Genomic DNA, 22,385 nt, shown 5'->3' with positions numbered 1-22,385 from the left:
ACCTTCATAGTGGATCCAGCTCACGGATCAGATTAGAGATATGTCACATAGAAAGTAAAGAGAAGGAGTGAAAGGGACAGGCACACAGGACAAGCAACCTTTGATTGAAAGGAAGAGTAAGACTCTGGGGCCCTTTTCCAGGAAATACAGCTGAAGGGCACTGAAATTCTGAAGAAGGAACAACCAGAGACGTGGAAAAAGCTGGAAGAGAATGATGGCAGCGGGGAAGTACTGGGACCCAAAACAAACTCTCCAATGTATATTATTACTGGTGGCCAACTCTTTTAAGTAGCCGTACTTCTTGATGCATTTTGCCCTACATGCATTCCAATCTAAAAGCACATGTTGCTCAAAAGAAAGAGAGTCAAACGGACCTGGATTCAAATCTCTACTCTATCATTGACTTGCAGAGAGACCCTGGGCAAATTCCTTTGTGTTCCAAGCCTGTTTCTACATTTTTAAATTGGGGTAGTAGTACTAACCACTCTTTCTATTAAGAGGGCAAAATGAGATGATGTATATAAAACAACTAGTGCCCAGCATGGCACAGTAGAAGCACTCAGCGAAAGGTAGATGTGGTTAGCATGAAACTTTTTGCTTCATAACCAGCACCAGTCTCTCAGATAGGGGGCTTAGCTTTGCAGACAGGGCTGTGGATAGGAAAATGGCATGTGTGTGAGGTACCGAAAATCTAAAGAACACATACCCATTTAGGATGCCACTCACTGGCACAATATAGTCATCATAGAAGTAAAATTGTTATCTTTTTAAATTAATATTCCCTCCACTCTGGGGAAAGCACTTTGGCAGCAACAGGCATAAGGGAAGAATTCATGCCTCACATTATACAAAAGAAGAAAACAGCCTTCATCCATGATCTTATATAAATGGAGCAGGATGAGGTTGGGGCTATACAGCAGATGAATAAGTAATTTCATAATTTTACATTTTGACAGCCAAGCTAAATAACGCTGTTGGCCAAGCCATCTCTGTCAGCTCATCTTCTGGCACCAATTTTTTTTAATTTAATTTTTTTAATATTTATTTATTTTTTGAGAGAGAGAGATAGACAGACAGACAGTGCACGAGTCAGGGAGAGGCAGAGAGAGAGAGGGAGGTACAGAATCTAAAGCAGGCTCCAGGCTCCAGTCTCTGAGCTGTCAGCACAGATCCTGACCTGGGGCTTGAACTCACAAACTGTGAGATCATGACCTGAGTCGAAGTCAGAGGCTTAACCAGCTGAGCCACCCAGGCGCCCCTCACACCAATTTTTTAAGGCAAATACATCAACACAAATGAAATAATGATTGTATTAATGACAGTTCTAAGTAGTCAGAGCCGTTTAACTGGGGGACAGGGCAGTAAAACAAATTCTCAGGATTATTAGCTGGGAGAGAAGACTCTGAAAAAAATTAGTTAGTCCTGGGTCAGTCTTCCACTCACTCAGCATGACCATGCCGCAGTGTTTTTTTAAATCTTAGAAAAGTACATTAAAACAACATTATTTCTCAGACTCATCCAAAATGTCAATTAAAACCAGGCTCTTTGGAGAAGTCACTGCTGCACTGCTTAGCAGGACCCATGGGGCATACGGTGGACTCCATGCGACCGAGGAAGAGAGGATGGTCAAGAGCAATGGCTGGTTTTTAAAAAGCAAAATGAAGAAACAGTATTTAGAGTATACTACACTGGCTCAGACCTTTCAGACCTACTTCCTCTTGAGCCAACAAACGTTTTCAACGAATTCCACCTCTCAAGCATACTCTCCATGGTATCTCCGCACACATCTCTGTCTTGCTCTCCTGAAAGGGCTGAATTTTAGAGCCAATCCCACTAACGACACTTTGGCCACCTGATCACTTTTCCTGGATCTCCTGTCTCCAATTCTATTTTGTCTTCTTTTTTTAATTTGTCAGAACCAGACAGATGCAGACGAATGTGCCATGGTTTTATAGGATGATGAGACTTGAAAGAGAGAGTATTTAAGCATCAGAGTGTGAAGATTCATTTATAAAAAAAAAAAAACAATTCCTTATGGTACCATGTGTGTTTCTGTCTTTGTCAGCTGCAGTGGTTTACTGAACTTTAAAGACTGTCGGCCCTGAAGGGCAATTTGAACATACGTGTTTCACTTGACTGCAGAATCAGGGCAGACTTTCCAACCTGGAGCTACCCACTGGCAGATAGGGTGTCTCCGGCCCAGCTCATATGAATGCACTTGCAAGTGTGGACACAGGCAAAGTCTTCTCATTATTGCAACACCTTTCCCAGTCCTCCCCCAGTTCAGCCTTTACTCATCATCATAACAGCCTATGTTTCATAATTAATAGCACGGGGTAATATCAAGAAACAGAAGGGGAAATGTGTGATAGTTGCCTTTGAGGTACTATCTTTCTCTCATCCAGTGATCTTATCTCTCTCCAGGCGGCCCTTGGATTCTAGCGATGTGATTTTCTAGCTAAGGAGGCAATAAGGAGAGCGCACAGATCTGGCTCCTTCCCAGCAACTTTGGAAAAGGTGCCAAGTTAAGAGTCCAAAAAAAGGGGGGAAACCTACAACACCTCCTATTTTCAGCTCCACAAACCAGGAATGACCCTCCTAGACAAAGACAGGAGTTGCTGCTTGTTTCTGTATTACTCTGTAACAAAACACTGCAAAGCACACTGGCTTAAAACAACAATTTGCTGTTTTCTCTTACAGTTCTGTGGGTTGACCAGAATCAGCTGTATAATCTCATTTGGCATCTCTGATGAAGTTGTAGTCAGAGAGTGGCTAGGGCTGGAGTCATCAGAAGGTTGATTGGGCTGGACGTTCAAGAAGTTGCTTCCCTCACTTCTCTGTCGTCAGTGCTCCTCCACACGGAGAAGAGGAGAATAGAGTAGCCTCAGGGCACCAAATCCAGGAAGCAGAAAATTCCAGGCCTCTTTTCATTTTTTTTTTTAATGTTTATTTATTTTTGAGGGTGTGGGGGGAAGGGCAGAGAGAGAGGGAGACCGAGGACCCGAAGCAGAGTCTGTGCTGACAGCAAAGAGCCTGATGCAGGGCTTGAATTCATGAACCATGAGATCATGACCTGAGCCAAAGTCGGACACTTAACTGACTGAGCCACCCAGTCACCCCATTTGTTGAAAATTCCGGGTCAGGCACAAAGCTAGCATATCACTTCCATCACATTCCATTATTCAAAACTCTTACAAATCAACCCAGAGTCAAGGGAGTGGAGAAATAGACTCCTTCTCACGCAGGAGAGAAAGAATTAATGGCAGCCATCTTTTCAGACAAGCTACCACCAAACAGGAAGAGAGAAATTTTTAGAACATAAGAAATTCTCTGCCTCAACTGCTCTGAGGGAGGCCCACTCCCTGCTGCTCTTGAGTGGCCCGGTGACTAAACAGCAAAGTAAAATTTGAGCAAATATAATTGTTTAAAATATCAACAGGGAGTACTTAATAAACCCTTAGACTTTACTAGATCAAGCAGATTAAGTAAACAAACAATATAAAGGCTTTACTCTAATAAACAATGATTAATGAATATTTATTTAATAGTGCAGCCATCAAATTAAGAACTCACATTATTTCTTAAATTTATAAAAATTACTAAGTCTAAGAGGAAATCAAAACTATAGTTACTGGGATTCTAGAAAATAATGACAGTTGGAACACCACAATTAAAAACTTCTGGAATTTGAAAAAATCATAGTCTTGAATTATTTCATTATTAAACAAGAAAAATGAAAATAAATGAGCTAAGTATTCAGTTAAAACTTAGAAAATAATATGGAACAAATCTACAGAAAGCAGAAATAAGGAATCTATGAATATAAGAACAATTAATGAAAATAAAGCAAAATCTGTAGAACTGAGAAATAAGTCTTAAAATTTTTTTGGAAATGCCAATATCATTGGCAAATTCTTGAAAGCCAAAAAAAAAGAACATGCAAATATGTATATTAGTGATTACAAAAGAGGTAACACCACAAATAGATTTAACTGTGAGAAATTTCCTTTGTGCAAAGCACAAACCTATGCAAATGCTTCAAAAGTCTTGATAAAATGGGGCAACTGGGTGGCTCAGTCAGTTGAGTGCCCAACTCTTGATTTCAACTCAGGTATAAATCCCAGGGTTGTGGTCTCAAGCACTACTTCAGGCTCCAAGATGAGTGTGGAGCCTGCTTAAGATATTCTCTCTGTCTCTCTGTCTCTGTCTCTCTCTCTCTCTTTCTCTCTGCCCCTCTCCCCCATTTGCATGCTCGCTGTCTCTATCTAAAAAAAAAAAAAAAACAAACAAAAAAAAACAACCTTGATAAAATGAATGGTTTTCTAAGAAAGGATAAATTATGGAAATGGACTCAGAAAGGGTACAAAACCTGAGTAGGTCAATACCTGTGGCAAAAACTTTTAAAGTCATCAAAGAACTGCACTCTAGAAAAACAGCATGTCCAGGAGCACCTGGGTGGTTCAGTCGGGTGAGCGTCCAACCTCTGGTCCGGTCATGATCTCACAGTTTGTGGGTTCAAGCCCAGCGTCAGGCTCTGTGCTGACAGCTCAGAGCCTGGAGCCTGCTTCTGATTCTGTATCTCCCTCTCTCTCTACTCCCTCCCCTGCTCACACTTTCTCTCTCTCTCTCTCAAAAATAAATAATAAACATTAAAAAAAGAAAAAGAAAAACAGGACATCCAGAACGATTTTGAGAGAATTTTCTCATGCTTTTAATGAACAAAGAATTCTTACACTATTTCAGAAATATAGAATATATTAGAAAATGAAAATCCTCCCCATTTCTTTTGTAAAGTTAACATAATCTTGATGACAAAAATAGCACACAACAAAAGAATAATGGCCAATCTCATATATGAAATTGGATACAAAAATCCCACGTCAAAGGTTAACTGTTGATTCTAGAGCTTACCAGAATTTATTATAGATGTGTTAGGGGAAAATTAGAAATTAGGTGGACTCTTAATGCCCACTAAAGAATTTGATAACTGCATTTGTGCTTTCATATGATAGAAGATTATGCAACCATTGCAAATCATATTGAAAATGGCAGGGGAGAAATGGTCACAGCATAGTATTTTAAAACTGGTTCAGAATGATCCCATTTTTGTAAATACATGCACGTGTGTGTGTGTGTGTGTGTGTGTGTGTGTGGCCTGAAAGGAAGAGCACAAATGGTAACTCTCTGAGTGTTAAAACTTAAAATTCTTCTCTCCTCCTCTTCCTTCTTCCTTCTTTTGTACATTTTCCAGATTTTCCACAAAGAAAATGTGTTACTTTGTAATCAGATGAAAAACAGGGAATTTTATTCTTAAATAAGTCTTATCTCAGTAGTAATCCTTAACAAGTCCTATGTTTGCACGTCCCACTAAAGATGAGCCATTTTATTTCTGCCCCTTCGTTTTTCTAGTTTCCTCTTGTTACCAAATATTTCCTTTCTGCTTTCATCTTCCCCTCAGTTTTGGCATCCAAAGAGGTTACTGTGGAAAGCATGCCAGTATGTGTGTCAGCAAAATGAATCAAACAACTGAAAGAATTGACCTTGGATCCTTTTGCATGAACAGCACATAAAAGGCAGGCTGCTGTATGAGATTTATAGACAGGGCAAGTTTGAGGTGGAGGAAAGCAGTCAAAAAGGACTCTGGCATCACCACTCACAACACACCCTTCCCTTTGGCCCCGGCTCCAGCTTTGGGGAAGGGGAAAGAAGCAAGACAGGTGTCTCTGTGGCATTTTGTCCCTGTCATGGGCCCGGGAATGAATGTTGTCAAACAAAAAGCCAGAGTATGGTGGCTTCATTTCAAATGATGGACGAAAGCTGAATGTAGGGTTCAAAGAAAGAGGAAGAAATAGGATGGCTGAAAAAAATGCAAAGGGAGCAGGGACCTGTGCGTGCTGAGGACCTTGGTGATTTTCCTACAGAAAGTGGGGAGGCATTGAAGAGTTTATGCAGGAAGGCAACTTTGAATGTGCATCTATGTATGTATAAATGTTTACATATATAGGCATATGTACATCTTACATACATGTGCAAACATGTATATATGTATGTACATACACATTCTTATTTATGTGTGTATGTGGATACATTTTATATGGAAACCAAAATATAACTGGAAAAGAGAAAGGCTGAAAACAGGAAGGCCAGTTTATGTAGTAGCCCAAGTTATAGAAGACTGGCCCAGGTTGGGAGAAGTGAATGGATATAAAGGATCTTTTTTTTTTCCTTCTATTTAAAATTTTGATTTAAATTCTAGTTAGTTAACATATAGTATAATATTGGTTTCAGGAATAGATGAAGGATCTTTTCAATATAGAATCAGAACTCTGCTTCTCCCTGACTTTGCAGAAGACAGCCACCCCAGTTCCTACTTTCATCCCCTCTATTCAACAGATCAAACCTAACCGACTGCCTCAGCTGGTAACTCAGTTGTAATTCCAAACTCATAAGAGAGAATCTGATTGGCCTAACTCAGATTAGGTGCCCACCTCTTGTCCAATCGACTACGGCCAAGGCCAGTGTCACAGAATGCAAACATGGTTGCTAGGGTCCATTTGTTTGTGGGATTAACAGACTGATATCTCTCTCCACCTGTGGACTACATTCTTCAATAGGGCAGGGACTATTTTTGGTTCCTTATCACTGAATTCAGCACCTTATTAGGTACCCGGGATGTAACCGGCACTCGGAAACCATTTGTATTTGTCAAAAGGATGAATGTACAAATAACAAATGGAGAGAAACATAGATGGGATAGAAGGCACTATTAAGTCATCCAATCCAGCCCTCCATCCATTCATTACTCATGTGTCTCCTTTATCACTGGAGCACCAACTTCAGCAGGATTACGTCAATTGCCTTCAATACACCAGTGAGCTTTTGTGGTCTAGTCTAAGGACCAACCCCCATTTGCAAGAGTGACTTAAGTGAGAAACTATGCTCCTAATTCTAAACAACTGACTTAAAACAAACTGTGGAAACCCAATCCATTTGTAACTTAAAAAATACCTCCATACAAGACAATCAATGGAAGAACTAAGCTGGAGAGAAAAGGTATCTGTCAGAAGAAACTTGGCATACATGTTACACTTTTTCCATCTGATTCTTTCAGTATTCTTCCTGTGGAATCCAATTTCCTTAAGTGACCTCTGTTCATAGGAAACTATTTGGTTTAATCTCTGGGAGCCATGGCATATTTTTAACCATCTCCAAAGGCCAGCTCCGTCTCCAATGAGCATGCCTGATACCCAAACAGATGTTTTATAACACTCAGCACACATGAGCTCACCACTGGCAAGTCTTTTGCACACAATCAGCCCACAGCTCTTCTCAATCTCCCCTTTCATACCACAAACTAAATTCAGGGCTCACAGGCAAGCTTGAGTCCTTACCACAGTAACCAAAGAGCAGAAGATGGAGATCCCAATTTTGAATTTTCAACTTATAAATATTTTAGAAATCTAATGATGAACCAAAAACTATGCAATACAAAGAGTTAGCCAAATTCAGGAGTATAAAAAGACTCGCAAACTGCCCCAAAAGAATTCAGATTCAAGTATCTGGGTAAAAGGTTCAAAAGCAACTCAAATTTTGATGGAGTTATAAAGCATGTTAACATTTCTAGTGTGGAAATCAAGGAGACCACATAGGACTCTTGCCACCCCTTCCCCAAAAGCCTAAAAGATCCCCAAAGAGACCACAAGGGGGTGACTAAGGAGACCTAAATAAACAATTGCAAGCTCATGGGGCTTTGATTCCTTGAGAACCTAAACCTGCAGGGAAAAATCTGAGCTTTTTAAGAAGGCTTGCTCCACCTCAGAAACCCTCAGAGATATAAGCAGTAGTTGTTGAGCACCAACTTAAACTTGAACCTATAAATATTTCAAGAGGAGAAGACCCAGAGGCTGCCTCAGAGACACTCATCCACACGTTGGGACCTATATATAAACTGGCACCTTAAAATGACAGCTATGTCAAGAGCTGATGGCTTCTGGCCAAGAGCTGTACGTTGTGTGATACCGTCTACAAGTGATCAAGAAAATATTTGCAAAAAAAAAAAAGGAAAGAAAGAAAATATTTGCGTTTTTAGTCTATATTCAGGATAATGGAGTGAAGAGAGGATAAGTGCCTAAGGCAAGCAGAGCTGGTTTTAATCCCACTTTAACCATTTACCACCATATCATCTTGGGTGCAATATTTAAATAAGCCTGAGCCCTCGGTCTCATGTCTGTACAGCAAAAATAATGAATAAAAATGACGTGCCTGGACAATTCTAATAATGCTTTCAACACCATTACATTCAGTCGTATCAAAATGGAACTTTCCAGCCTAGGAGAAAAGCCACCTAGCATCCTGCTAAGCCACCACTGAGCAGGAGATATTGCTGCATTTTCTCCTTTGAATTTAACCAGAGTATTTTGTTGCTAACGTGTGACAATAATTGGCACTCATAACTTTGTAAATGAGCAAACTGAGGTAAACTGAGGTCAAAGCCAAATGTTGGATCTGAATCAAACCACCCAAAAGCAATACTGCAGAGAATTTAACAGGGTTACAAAGACCAGTGTGCAGACTGAGAGCTTCGGTCGTCCTAGCAACCTTTTGAAGCAAACACTGGTGCAGATTTGCTGGCATATATGACACCGAGAACATCTGGTCTTTCTATTATCTTCTCACAAGCAAAAAATGATGTCGTGTAAACTGATCTTTAGACCAATTATATGGTCTAAGTGTTACAGTGTTTGTGTTGGCTCTTCTGGCTCCAGGTTTTAAGAACTTAATTTGTAGCCACACCCCTCCCTGAAGTCCTAATTGCATCTTACTGTAACTGACCCCAAGGATTTGTTTATGCCAAGTCTGCACCTTCCTTCAGGACGATAAGTATGTGTAAATGCATCATCAGTCAACTGTGCGTGCAAAGCGTGGTGGGAGGTCCTATAAGAATCAGTTACAGGAGTTTTGTGCAATGGGAAAGTAGAGACAGTGCCTAAGAGAGGAGGCTCTGGGGACTGCTCTGGTCATATATCCAAAGCTACATTTTTTCCCCTGTATACCAGTTTTGTTATGGAAGCCAGGTGTGGAGTACTGAGGCTCTAGTCTGCAGCTCACTTAGAAGGCACTAAACTAAGAGTCAGAAAACTGATACTACCTCCCACCTGGCCTTCCTACCCTAGACAAGGTCATTGTTGTGTCTGAGCATCTGTTTCTCCATCTAGACTCAACTTCATTTACAAACTCAACGTGGCAGGCACTGTTCCAAGGCCTTCATCAACATTGATTAAGTTAATCCTCATAATGACTCTAACTGGCAAGCAGTATTATTATTCCCACCCAATGTCACACAGCAGGGGCATGGCAGAGATTGTGAGCTTGCCCCCCGCCCTGCTCCAGCTGCTCGCTAAGACCTCTGGGCTTCTGTGCTCAGCCCTAATGGACTGGGGTCTCTAATGAACCACAGCCTAGTGCTCTGGAGCAGGAGACCCATGGGTGCACCCCTGGACTGGTACTGACCACAGGAAAGGGGCTTCTTGCCTCTCTCCCTCCTCATCCCACCCCATCCTGCTGTTGCTATGGCCAAGAGGCCATGGCGGCAGCTGATGGGGCTGACCTAGGGAGGTCTTTCTCCCATTTCACTCCAACCCTCACCCCTACAGCCCACAGATAGATGTGAGGGGCCATCTTTTATTCTGTGGATCCTTTCCCACCTTTTTGAAGACATCTGGGGATCCTAATCTGGGTTATGAACAGAAGTATTGGTAGAAGAAGGCAGGGAGCTCCTGATTTTGTCTTTGGACAAAATAGCCTCTGGTAAATGTATTACAGTGTGTGAAATAAGTAAATAGGCCTCTGAATTAACATGCTTCCTTGATCTACCACAGCCCCTCCCCCATCACTGACCCCTAAATGGAGGAAGGGAGTTGTGGGATGGCCAGCCCTTAGGGAAAACTGAAGCCTTATGGGGACTTGACCCCAGGCACCAGCAGCACCATCTTCAGGACCAGAAGTTTCCTTCGTCTTTAGAGGAAATGAATCTCTCGAGTCTCTTTATCTGACTTAGCATGTCTAGGAACAAAGGGCAGAATATGTAGTACAGTAAATCCCAACTCTGAGTTGTCCATTACAGGAATTTATCACAGATGGTAATCATTAGGACTTTAACATTCTTGAAGGAAAGAGCTTTATCCAGAATTATAAATAAACTATTCCCAAGGCTTAGATTTATAAAGCTGTGCTAAAAAAAATAAAATTCAAGTGAATAAAATTTAAATATCTCATTGGCTTTATTTAACAATTCATGAATCAGGCTGCATCACATGTAGCAAACAGAAAGGAGCTCCGAGAAGCTGTACTAAATGGGAGACTTTTATAGGCAGAAGCAGGCAGGGATAGGGACAGGGAAAGAGTGGGTTACTTCATATTTCTTTGGGGGACAAAGGGGTCTATCAGGCATATTACCTCATTAATGCTAACCAGGAAATCCCAGATTGACTGGTTTAAGATTACATTTCTAGGAAAGTTTGAAACTGCAATTAGCCTAGATATTGAGTCTTAGTTTGTGGACATGGGGCTTAGCACAAGTGACTCCATTTGGAGCCTGTTGTTTCTCTCTCTCTTTTTTTTTTTTAACAGCTGTTAGAGAGGGTTGCTTGGACAACTAGGACTTTACAGCCTGGGTTACAAAGTCAACCTAACTTGTGAAAGCTTGGCATTGATCTGGGAGTTCTGGGTAATGCCAAGAGAAGATGGGAACTTATTTTCTGCAGTTAGTGGGCTCCCAATCAGAACCTAACAAGGTTAGGTCCTGGTTTAAGCTCATGAAATGGAAGCTCACAGAAAATGGGTGCCAGCATCTAAATATGGCATTATAATTCCTAAACCAATAGTGGAGCAACAGTGTGCAGAACAAGGATGCTGCCTTCCAGAAGTTTCTCATCTAGTCAGGAAGGTAAGGCATTTACCAACCAAACAACTAGAGTTTGTAGGCTTCTGCATGTGGCATAGACTGTAACTAGAGAATGCAGGGAGGGAAGCAAAGGACACATGGAGGCTGGAGTCATCAAGAAAAGATGGGGCGGTGGGGGAAGGGACTGACTTAGGACTTGGATGAGTGGGGTGTGCACATGTAAGGCAAGGTTTGCTCAGCCCCACACCTCCGACAAACATGCATCACGTCCCTGCTGTGACTCTCAGTCTGAGCCAGGTCTCAAATCACACACTTGTGTCTCCTACAGGTGACTGAGCCTTAAATTCCAGACTCACCCTCTTCATTCCCCCTCGAACCTTCTTCTAAAGGCCTGAAAAGGGAAACTCCAGCCTCTCTGGACATATCCTATGGGGCAGATGCCACAGGATGGGCATCCATCCTGGAGGGTGAAGCCGGGGGAAAAACCCACACGCCAGCCACAGCCCCAGTGTAGAGCTGTATGGGGTTAGGGTGAGCAGGAGAGGGAGAAAGGGACAGGGCAGCCTCAAAGGCATGTGCCCCCCTGCCTCAGCTTCCGTGTGGCAAGATTCTGTAGGCATCCGGGAGACACAGTTGAGGGGACAATAAAATGCCCTGTAGGCACAGGAAGTTTGAAGGGAGGCTAGGACCCCAAAGGGTGGTCCACAGCCTGTCCAGGCAGTCCAGGAGGTTCTGATGGGAAAAGTGAAGGGCGCACAGGCACCAGAAGGAGAACGTCATCTGTTGGGGGTGCAGGGAGTGCAGGACTAACTTTGAAGCGCCAAGAGGTGACATCACAGAGGAGAATTACATAGGACTGGCTGCAGATTCTGGACTCTCTAAAGGCTGCTGTAGGGGCTCTGGGTATCTTCTCTGCATTGTCCAGTCAGGTGCCCAGGAAGGATGGGGAGAAAAGTAGAATTCAAGGTAGATGTGTGCTTTGCAATAAAATGTCCCCAGAACCTAAGGGTGCCTGAGCAGGTGCAGCAGCATCTGGAAGAAGAGGGACTGCCTCAACCAGAGCAAGGGGAGGATAAATTGTTCATTACAGAGCTTTGGAGAAGGCAGGGGCATGGAGGGAGAAGCTGTATCGACTGGGGTCCTATTCACATCAGTAGGGAGAGCTGCCTCCTTAATTTACTACCCAGCACGAATGGTTGAAGGGAGCAGATGTTGATGAGGAGAGACAAATGCATGAGCGCCCCTGAGAATCACCCCAGTTTGCCATATTGGTGACAATGCAGATCACAGATTGATTCAGCACCCTTGAAGTATAGTATAGGAGAAGCTCGTGTTGTTAGCCTTCTACTGCCTCCAGAAGTGTAACTGAAATCAGTTGAAACAAGTTCCTTTCATTTAAAAAAAATTAGGGAACCCTCCTTAGAAGACATTAAAGTGTGGCAGGAAGAAGAGAGGTTCTGGAGCCTATCAGGGATTCCAGTCACCAACCCCACCTCTTCCTGGTTGTGTGGCCTCGGGAAAATGATTTCATCTTTTTGAGCCTCAGTTTCCCCATCTATGAAATGGAACATATGATAAAGGTACCTGGCTGGCAAGGCTATTGAAGAGATTAAATTTGATAACCTCTGTACATAGCTTGACCCCATGCATCCAACCTAGTTAAGGTCAGTCCCCTTCTCTTCTTCCTCTTTGAGAGAGAGACTCCAAGAAAATGAATTTTGACAAACAATTTTACACAGAAAGAAGAAATTTGTTGTCAAGCTCTATGGTATGCCAGAAGAGCACTGCCATAAACATCGCGTCTGCTTTCTACATATTTCTTTCAAGCTGCCCACCGTGCTTCCCAGCTGCCCTGCTCCAAACAGCAAGCATCAGCTCACATCCTTCTCTCTGATTCTCTTACAGGGGCGCTGTATCAACTTCACCAGAGTCAAGAACAATCAGCCCGCCAAGTACCCCCTCAACAACGCCTACCACACCACCTCGCCGCCTCCTGCCCCCATTTACACGCCCCCACCCCCTGCTCCCCACTGCCCTCCCCCACCCCCCAGTGCTCCCACCCCTCCAATTCCATCCCCACCTTCTACCCTTCCCCCTCCTCCTCAAGCTCCACCTCCCAACAGGGCGCCACCCCCCTCCCGACCTCCTCCCAGGCCTTCTGTCTAGAACCCAAAGTTCATGCTCTGGGGTCTTAGAAACTTTGGGGAGGAGGCTCCTCTGTGGTGTTAGAATAAGTCTTTCCAGTTAGGGGAGGCTTCTGCTTTGGAAATGAGTGGTGATAAAGCCCACTGATCTTCACACACCTTAAAAATTGGTTTGTAATGCCAATACATCGACAATTGTGATCAGCAGAAAGAAAGAGAAATTTTGAAATGCCTCTAAACAAATGATGAGGCAACTACAGTCACAATTATAGCCAGCCAGCCATCACCTCTAGAAGGTTCCAGAGACAGTGAAACTGCTGAGATGCTCTAAATGGGATTGTGTCTCATGGAGACCAATAAGAAAATCATTTCTCTGAGGGTGAAATGCAGAGTCGGATGGATGAGAAATAACACTGCTGGGTTTCTAAATGCTGCCTTCCCTCCTCCACTCCACCTCCATCACTTGACCCTGGACCCTTGGCCTAGGAACCAAGGAACCCTCGCCCAAGAAAGTGAAAACCCTTTGCCTACAACTTTGGGAAAAGCTTGGGTTCTCCATTGTGGCAAGAAACTCAACATCAGACAGGTATCTGACAGGTATCTGAACAAAAGCATGTTCGCCTGGGATTTGCAGAGGAATAAAAACATATGCCTTATTTTACTTTCAAATTCTCCCAGTTTCCAAGTGAGGGAGAGAGCAGGTGTTTACAGATGGAAAAAGGTATGTTGCCACGTTGCTGTGTAAGTGAAATCAGGTGTGTGCATTGACAGGAGAGTACTGATGAGAGCATCAGACAGTTTCTAAAACCCACAGGCCATCAGCAGCTAGAGGTGGCTGGCTTTGGCCCGACATGGTCCGCTAAATCAACAGACATGGCATTGTTGAAGAGCAACCTGTTAATTATTCATCTTAAAAACCAAGATTTGGCTTCAGTTTAAATCACTTAAGATACGAAGAAGTGACTGATCCCATTTTTTAGAGACAAACATGAGTTGATCTTCCCAAAATGGTGTCACTAGCGCCTACCATACAATTTTGCTGGGTTTTTTTTTTTCTTTCTTTTTTGGTAAAGTTGTGTACCAGAGACTTCTATTCCAGCTGAGAGACAAGGGTCCTAACATAATATGGAAACTATCCCCACATGCTTTAATTAACCACCAAAAAAGTCATGTATGTGTAGATGTAAATATATTTCTCCTTGGCTTTTCAACATTCTCATAAATATCAGCTATCAACCCAGGAGGAATACACTAGATGTTCTGCCTGAAATTCCCACCAGGCCTGGGATCCACCCCATTCCTCCAAGTCTTTCTGAATCTGTTGTCATAAGTAAATCCTATAATCACTTTGTAAACATTGGGCTTCATCAACCAGGGTAAAAACAGAGGGCCATTGTTGAGCACCTCCTATACAATCCTATTCAAAATTATCTTCCCCTCCAGCTTCCCACAGGTCTTAAAATTCCTCTCCCAAAGTGCTCAAAGACTTAAATCTTTTCTGGAACAAAGCAGAATATAAAATAAATATGAACCTAGCACTTTGGGTTATGGTCTCCAAAGATCCTTTAAGAACCCATCAAGCCAGCCTGATTCTTGGACCGTACTTAGAGACATAAGGACCTGGTAGGCATTCCATAAACACCAGTTCTTGTAGACATTGTAGATATGGCAGACATTACTTATCAATCACAGCACTATCCATGAAGCCCAACAATTTCTTCAACAGTCCTCAGATCACAACTACAAAGAGCCTCCATTCATCAGTCAGAATTGAGAGAGAGATGAGCCCTATTTTCCATCCCTGCTTTAGAAATCAGAAACAAACAGGAATTGCATGGAGAAATGGGGAACTCTTGGGCAGCAAAGGTACAGTTGGGGGAAAATAGATCTAGGCAGAGTGCCTTATTGGGGGGCCATACGCACTAAATCTGCAGTGCCAATGCCAAACTGACACTTCTCCAAGTGTACTTCAGACCAGCCCTTCTCCTGACCTGCCACTTCCGAAGAATCTCCCAGCCATCGTCTAGAGCGAAAATCAGATATGGTTTCCAGGACTTATGAAAGCAACCTCCCTTTGGCACCCCCTCAACCTGGCCTATATTATCTATTTTTAGAACACTAGGCTTCTTCTTTAGTATAGTCCCTCATGAAGCAGGGGCCAGAATGTCTCAGCCACTTGCAGTGACATTGCTGGACTCCAGAAAACCATTCCATAGGAGAATGGGTTCCCCAGGCTCACAGCGTAGAGACGTTGAGCCCATGGCAACTGTTTTGACTGCTGGCAGTACAAAACGGTCCACCCCCCACCACTAGCCCCATGACTCACTGCGGCCATAAGAAAGTTCAAGCCAAGATGCTGACGTCATACAACAAGATGGCGGGCATCATTCAGGATCTCAACAGCACATCAGTCAGAAGCCCTGTGCAGTTTCCACAATGTTTTGGTGAACTTTTTGATGAATAGGGAACTGCAAATATATGATGATTTTGAAGAGGATTAGCAGGGTTTGTCCTTCAAACTGACTCATCATGTCATCCCTACTCATTTAGAATTACAGTTAAGAAGGTGAAACTTCTAGACTGTATGAACAAGGCAATAGTAGGCTAGTACAGACAAGAAAATTCTTTAACTGGTTTATAAAATCTATCAGTATTTGTGTCATTCCCTGTCAAAGGCAGCAGACATATGATTGTGATCAGACAAGAAAATTCTTTAACTGGTTTATAAAATCTATCAGTACTTGTATCATTCCCTGTCAAAGGCAGCAGACATATGATTGTGATCAGGAAACTGCACAAAACTATTGTTTCAACCCCCATGTTATTGTCCTTGTGAAGTTTTTTTTTTAATAAAAGCCAACTTTTTGTTGTATATATTCGTATTCCATGTGTTAGATGGAAGCATTTCCTATCCAGTGTGAATAAAAAAGAACAGTTGTAGTAAATTATTATAAAGCCAATGATATTTCATGGCAGGTTATTCTACCAAGCTGTGCTTGTTGGTTTTTCCCATGACTGTATTGCTTTTTGAAATGTACAAATAGTTACCGAAATGACGAGACCCTTGTTTGCACAGCATTAATAAGGACCTTGAGTTTCGTGGTCCCCTCTTTTGAAGACCAGCTCACAAGCAGTTTCTGGCCTGGAGCTTTGCACGTATTCCAGTGAGACTGGAAAAGTTCTCTGTTTTACCAAGATCAAGAACAGAGCTGGTGGACAAATTAATTAATAGTCTTGGATATCTGGCCATGGGTAACTTCATTGTAAATATCACTAAAATGGGCAGAGATTATTTTAATGTCTCATAAACACTAGAGTCCAGACACTGTCAGATGAGAAAAAAACCTATCAAAGAACTAGGAAAAAAATAATAATTATTATGAGATAGTGAGCAAGTTTCAGCCCAATGCCAACTCAATAAAAACAATTAATGCTGTGTAAAATGGGTTGAATTAGCTTGCAAACTATATAAAGATATATGCAGTGAAACACCTGTTAATGCACACAAGATGGGAATGAGGTGTTCTAGTCAATTGCCTTTTCTAGTTATCTGAGCTCTACTATATTATCATACTTGGATAACCAATTTAAAACAATTAGAATATGATTTTTTTAAATACACTTAACATTAAACTCTTCCTCTAATTCTTTCTCCTTTCTGTGATAATTCAGAACACAGTTATGGATCTCCAGTGAGTCATTGTTATAAAAAATGAGTTATCACTGTACTATGCTATAAGAGACTGGGCTAACCCTGCACAATGACAAACTCTGGAAGTTGCTTTAAAAAAAAATAATAATAACAATAAAATACTAAAATCATCTCTTTTACGGTTATTTGTCTCTTTGTTATAAAAATAAAGTGTAGACTGTTCAACTACTTAACATCTTGATGATAATAAAACAACTGTTGTTATGCAAATTATATTTCTGAAATCATTATTATATTTCCAGTAAGTTCTTTACTCTCTTGATTATTGTCATTTTTTTCCTTAGCTGTCCAACATTCAAAATATTCTTTATTTCTTTTTTTTTTTTTAATGTTTACTTATTTTTAAGAGAGAGGGAGAGAGGCCGAGAGGGGAGGGGCAGAGAGAGAGGAGAACAGAGGATCCAAAAAGGGCTCTGTCCTGACAGCAGAGAGCCCAGCATGGGGCTCAAACTCACAAACTGTGAGATCATGACCTGAAGTCGGACATTTAACTGACTGAGCCACCCAGGCACCCCTAAAATATTCTTTATTTCTAGTAACAGTTTTAAAATTTTAAATGGAATCCAAGCTAAATGAAAATATAAAGTAAAAAGTCGAGACGGAGAAACACACGGAAAAAAAAAAAACGTAGTGGACCAGTCAGGATTGTTTCTGGCTGCCTGTAACAAGATTTGGGGCCATGACTGATTTGATTCTCACAGCAAGGACTCCAGAGGTTTGCAGCTGCTCAAGAAACCAGGCAGCATTACAGCCAGTGCTGCAGTAAGTACCTTTCCTTCCGTATACATCTCAAAATATTTTTATTATATCTGCAATTCTGATACAAACCACTTGATTCCTAGCATCTTCAATCCAGCTCCTTCACTGAAATTTTTGTGTAGGTAAGAGTGTCTCTTACTAGTTCCTGAATTTGTTTCTTTTACAAGTCTTCCTTCATCCCTGAATTCATCTTAATTGGAATAAAACCATCTGCAAACAGAAACCCATGCCACATTTTTTCCCAAGACTGCAATAGTATTTACTTTTTAATAGCTTTTTGGGCACATGCACATTTTTAAATTACATTCTTAATCATTAAATGGTTTTGAGATAACCGGCTAGCAATTTGGAAGGAAAAAGAAAACTTGGAGCTCTACTTCACTCCTTACACCAAAATTAACTTCAGCTGTATTTAATTTAAGTGTAACAAATAAAATGAAGAAAGTACTAGAAGTGGAAAAAATATTTACTGGATCATATGAAGAATTCTTAAATCCTGCATATTACCAACCAACCTTCTCATGAAATCGCTTCAACTACCCTGAGTAATGCTCCAATGCATTAAGTTGAATAAACAACAGAAATAAGGTCATTGATCAGGTACCGTGAACTTGAGCAGATCTACAATTTTCCATCACTAAATCCAATGTTCTGCCCTCAGATAAATGTATGTTTCTCTGGAGTCTCATTTAGGTATAGAACAACCAATACAACACTTTGTCCCTCTAAATACATTACAAACAAGGTCTAAGTGCTTACAATTACCAAGCACTGGGTATAAAGCTATGGAGTTGGTATCCGCAAAACAGATGAGTTTACTCTGATTACAATTGTTTTATTTTATTCTGATTACAACTGTATTATGTTGGCTTGAACCACCACATCCTCATCAAATTTATACCTAAACAAATTAGAAGTAATCTCTGATTCCTCCCCTTTTTATGTAACATTCAAATAGTCAGTTATATAGATTCTCCCATCTCTACTAAAAATGGGATCATTTTAATTGTTGGGGTTCGAAACTGTGCAACATCTCCTTTATTTAGTTTTAAATATCATCTCACAATGTACTTACAAGGCAACAGCTAACAAAGCTCTGCCTAAGTCACTTGAGAGCTCAAAACAAAGTTCTGTGTACCTTAGCTGGCATCTTTAGTTGCTAGTTGCTTATAAACATTAAAATAAATACAACTCGTAAAAGACATTTTCCTTTGTGTAGTGAAGTGGTTTGCATTCTTGCAAAACATTTTAAAGTTTATTTATTATTTTTGAGAGAGAGAGAGAGAGTGAGAGTGAGAGAGAGAGAGAGAGAGAGAGAGAGAACCAGTGGGGGAGGGGCTGGGGGTCCAAAGGATCTGAAGGGGGCTCTGTGCTGACAGCAGAGAGGAGGATGCGGGGCTTGAACCCATGAACTGTGAGATCATGACCTGAGCCGAAATCAAGAGTCAGATGCTTAACTGACTGAGCCACCTAGGTGCCCTACAAAACTTTTTTAAAGTACAAGAAATGTGGGGTATGAGTGCTAAGAGTCCAGAAAACATTAATTAACATTAATTTTCTTCTGAAAGAGAAGTCATAAGACAGGCCATCTCTCAGCCACCCATCACTAGTCCCTTTCAAAAATGCACCCTCAAGAGCCATGGAAGAATTACAGCCCTCTATCACATTTTTTAAAAAATACAAACATTTTGGGGCACCTGGGTGGCTCAGTCGGTTAAGCATCCAACTTCAGCTCAGGTCACGATCTCGCGGTCCGTGAGTTCGAGCCCCGCATCGGGCTCTGGGCTGATGGCTCAGAGCCTGGAGCCTGCTTCCGATTCTGTGTCTCCCTCTCTCTCTGCCCCTCCCCCGTTCATGCTCTGTCTCTCTCTGTCTCAAAAATAAATAAACGTTAAAAAAAAATTAAAAAAAAAATACAAACATTTTAACTTCCCCCTCCCTCTGAGGCACACCCTAACTTTGCAGGATACAGACCACCTGTCTTTTTGCTTAGTTTTACTCTTGAAAGTATTACAGGACACCTATAGATTCTCTAAGAGACTGGCTCAAAATTAATGATAATCTTCATTTTCAACCAAGATCTTATAGAAACAGATAAATATTCCACATGAATGGAAAGAGTGTTTCATAGATACGGTGATGCAGAAGCACTGACATTCATCTGAACTTGGAGGAAAGGGCTTCTCCCCAGCTGGGGTGGATTCCAAAAGGGAAGCAACCTGTCTCTGCCGCGGGTGGCCCACAGCGGTATTCAAAGGTCAGGCTCCAAAGGGTGGAAGGAAAGACAGCAGGAGCTAGGAAGGTGAGAGGAGCCAATCCAGGCAAGAGAGGCAAGAAGGAGGAAGTAGTGAATGAGGCTGCATAATTTCTGGCAATCCAACAACTGGAATTAAGTAGGGTGCAGATAAACTAGGGCTTGGGAGGTTAGCTCAGCTACATGTCCTGCTGGCTAAAAACAGCAGGCATGGTAATATAGTCACTAGCATATAACAAAAAACCAGGGCACCTGGGTGGCTCAGTCAGTTAAGTGTCCTGACTCTTGGTTTTTGGCTCAGGTCATGATCTCACATTTCTTTAGTTCAAGCCCCTCCACAGGCTCTGTGCGGACAACATGGAGCCTACTTGCGATTCTCTCTCTCCCTCTCTCTCTCTCTGCTCCTCCCCCCTCATGCAGCCTCTGTCTCTCTCAAGTAAAACTTAAAACAAACAAACAAATAAACAAAGAACCAAGGGACTATTTTTCTGGCAGCAATAGCCATACTGTTGAGTACGCCCCGGCTGAGAACAATACTGACATCTGATGACCTTGAGCAAAGTGAAAGTGCAGACAGACCCTGTTCAATTCCTTTCCTTTCAAATGGTCCTATAAAACCTCAGGTGAATAAATCCAACCTTAAGGGGAGTAGTGTGAGTTCAAGTCATCTCTTTAGGAAGATAATTTTCTTTCCTGCTTCAAACAAGCATGTAAGTTTTTGCTACAAATACTCCCTTCTAATGCCTCTGTTGACTGCCTTCTCCCCTCTCTGTGCAGACCTGGGTGTGGTGATCACCTCTAGGTGCTCACACGGACACATGGTCAGTGTCTGTGTAACACATGTTCCATTTCTGTGCTTTTGCTTCCTGTGTTTCATTAAGGCTATACAGACTTTCAGACCCATTTACATTTGTATCTCCTCCAATGATGTAATCACTGCTATAAGGAATATGACCTGCAGAGCTCCAGGAGAATTTGATTCCAACCTGACCCTTGTCAGACATTTCCAAGAGCCCCCAAAGCTACCAAAGTGAATGCTCACTCTGAATAGGCCCCTCCCACTCCCTATGTTACTTGCTGAGACTGTTGTTTCTTATAGCATTTTGATGTTTAACTTTTTTTTTTAATTTTTTTTATTTTTTTAAATTTACATCCAAATTAGTTAGCATATAGTGAAACAATGATTTCAGGAGTAGATTCCTTAATGGCCCTTACCCATTTACCCCATCCCCCCCCCACAACCCCTCTAGTAACCCTCAGTTTGTTCTCCATATTTATGAGTCTCTTATGTTTTGTCCCCTCCATGTTTTTATATTATTTTTGTTTCCCTTCCCTTATGTTCCCCTGTTTTGTCTCTTAAAGCCCTCATATGAGTGAAGTCATATGATTTTTGTCTTTCCCTGACTAATTTCACTTGGCATAATTCCCTCCAGTTCCATCCACGTAGTTGCAAATGGCAAGATTTCATTCTTTTTGATTGCCGAGTAATACTCCATTGTGTGTGTGTGTGTGTGTGTGTGTGTGTGTGTGTGTGTGTGTGTGTGTGTGTATACCACATTTTCTTTAGCCATTCATCCATCGATGGACATTTGGACTCTTTCCATACTTTGGCTATTGTTGATAGTGCTGCTATAAACATGGGGGTGCATGTGTCCCTTCAAAACAGCACACCTGTATCCTGTGGATAAATACCTAGTAGTGCAATTGCTAGGTCGTAGGGTAGTTCTATTTTTGGTTTTTTGAGGAACCTCCACACTGTTTTCCAGAGTGGCTGCACCAGCTTACATTCCCATTAACTCTGTTTTTATAGGCTTTTCAATATTTGTTTTTAGGAGGTTCCTATAAGATAATTATCTTTATTTAATTTTGAACCATTAGTAAAAACAAGAAGAGATCCTGTCCAGCACTATGTGCCGGATATATTTTCTTGCTTTTAATTAATAGGAAATGGTAATTGATTTTTAAAAATGACTTTAATTTCCTTAGCAAGTTAGGAATAGGGGAAGAAAAAAAAAGCTTCCTTAACCTGATAAAAAGGTATCCTCCAAACATTATACTTACTGTCGAATGCTAGGAGTATTCCCTCCACAATAAAAAAACAAGAAAAGATTCTAACCATCACCATTATTGTTCACCTTTGGTTCTAGCCAATGCAGTAACAAAAACAAAATTAAAAAGCAATTATAAATATCAGGAAGTAAAAAACTGTCATTATTTTTGGACAACATAACTGACTACCTGAAAATTCCATGGGAACCAACTTAAAACTTATTACAACTAATAAAAGAGGCCAGTAAGCTGGCCAGGTAAATGATCAGCACCATCACTGACTGTGACCAGTTAGAAAACTATCCATTCAGAATAGAAAAAATACATCAATCTTACATGTTTATATTATTAAATTATATGTAAATTCTATATAATTATATTATATAGTTATATTCTATATGTAAATTATATAAATATATAAATTAATTAGAAACAAACCTACCAAAAAATGTACAAAACCTATAGGAAGACAACTATAAAATTTTATGAACTCTCCTTACTAGATGGAGAGTGGTACTGCATTCCTGAATTGGAAAACTTAACACTGAAATGACATTAAGTTCT

At 41.3% G+C, this 22,385-nt stretch overlaps 1 protein-coding gene and 1 long non-coding RNA gene across 3 annotated transcripts in view; one reads left to right on the top strand and one right to left on the bottom strand.

Annotated features, from left to right (window-relative positions):
* ANTXR1 (ANTXR cell adhesion molecule 1) overlaps positions 1–16,869 on the top strand; it is a 218,941-nt gene extending 202,072 nt beyond the window's left edge. Inside the window, exon 18 of one of the 2 annotated variants that reach the window (XM_060659422.3) lies at positions 12,809–16,869. In XM_060659422.3, coding sequence (XP_060515405.1) covers positions 12,809–13,069 — 261 coding nt within the window. In that variant the 3' untranslated portion in view covers positions 13,070–16,869. Of the gene's footprint in view, positions 1–2,700; positions 2,909–12,808 lie in introns of those variants that run through there. The other variant, XM_060659437.3, reaches the window with a different exon arrangement.
* LOC144615934 (uncharacterized) overlaps positions 1–22,385 on the bottom strand; it is a 252,075-nt gene that overhangs the window by 192,840 nt on the left and 36,850 nt on the right. The window lies entirely within an intron of this gene.

Source organism: Panthera onca, chromosome A3 (assembly GCF_046562875.1).
Source record: "Panthera onca isolate mPanOnc1 chromosome A3, mPanOnc1 haplotype 2, whole genome shotgun sequence".
In the NCBI taxonomy this organism is placed as follows: domain Eukaryota; kingdom Metazoa; phylum Chordata; class Mammalia; order Carnivora; family Felidae; genus Panthera; species Panthera onca.
This window is presented reverse-complemented; position numbering and strand designations above follow the sequence as displayed.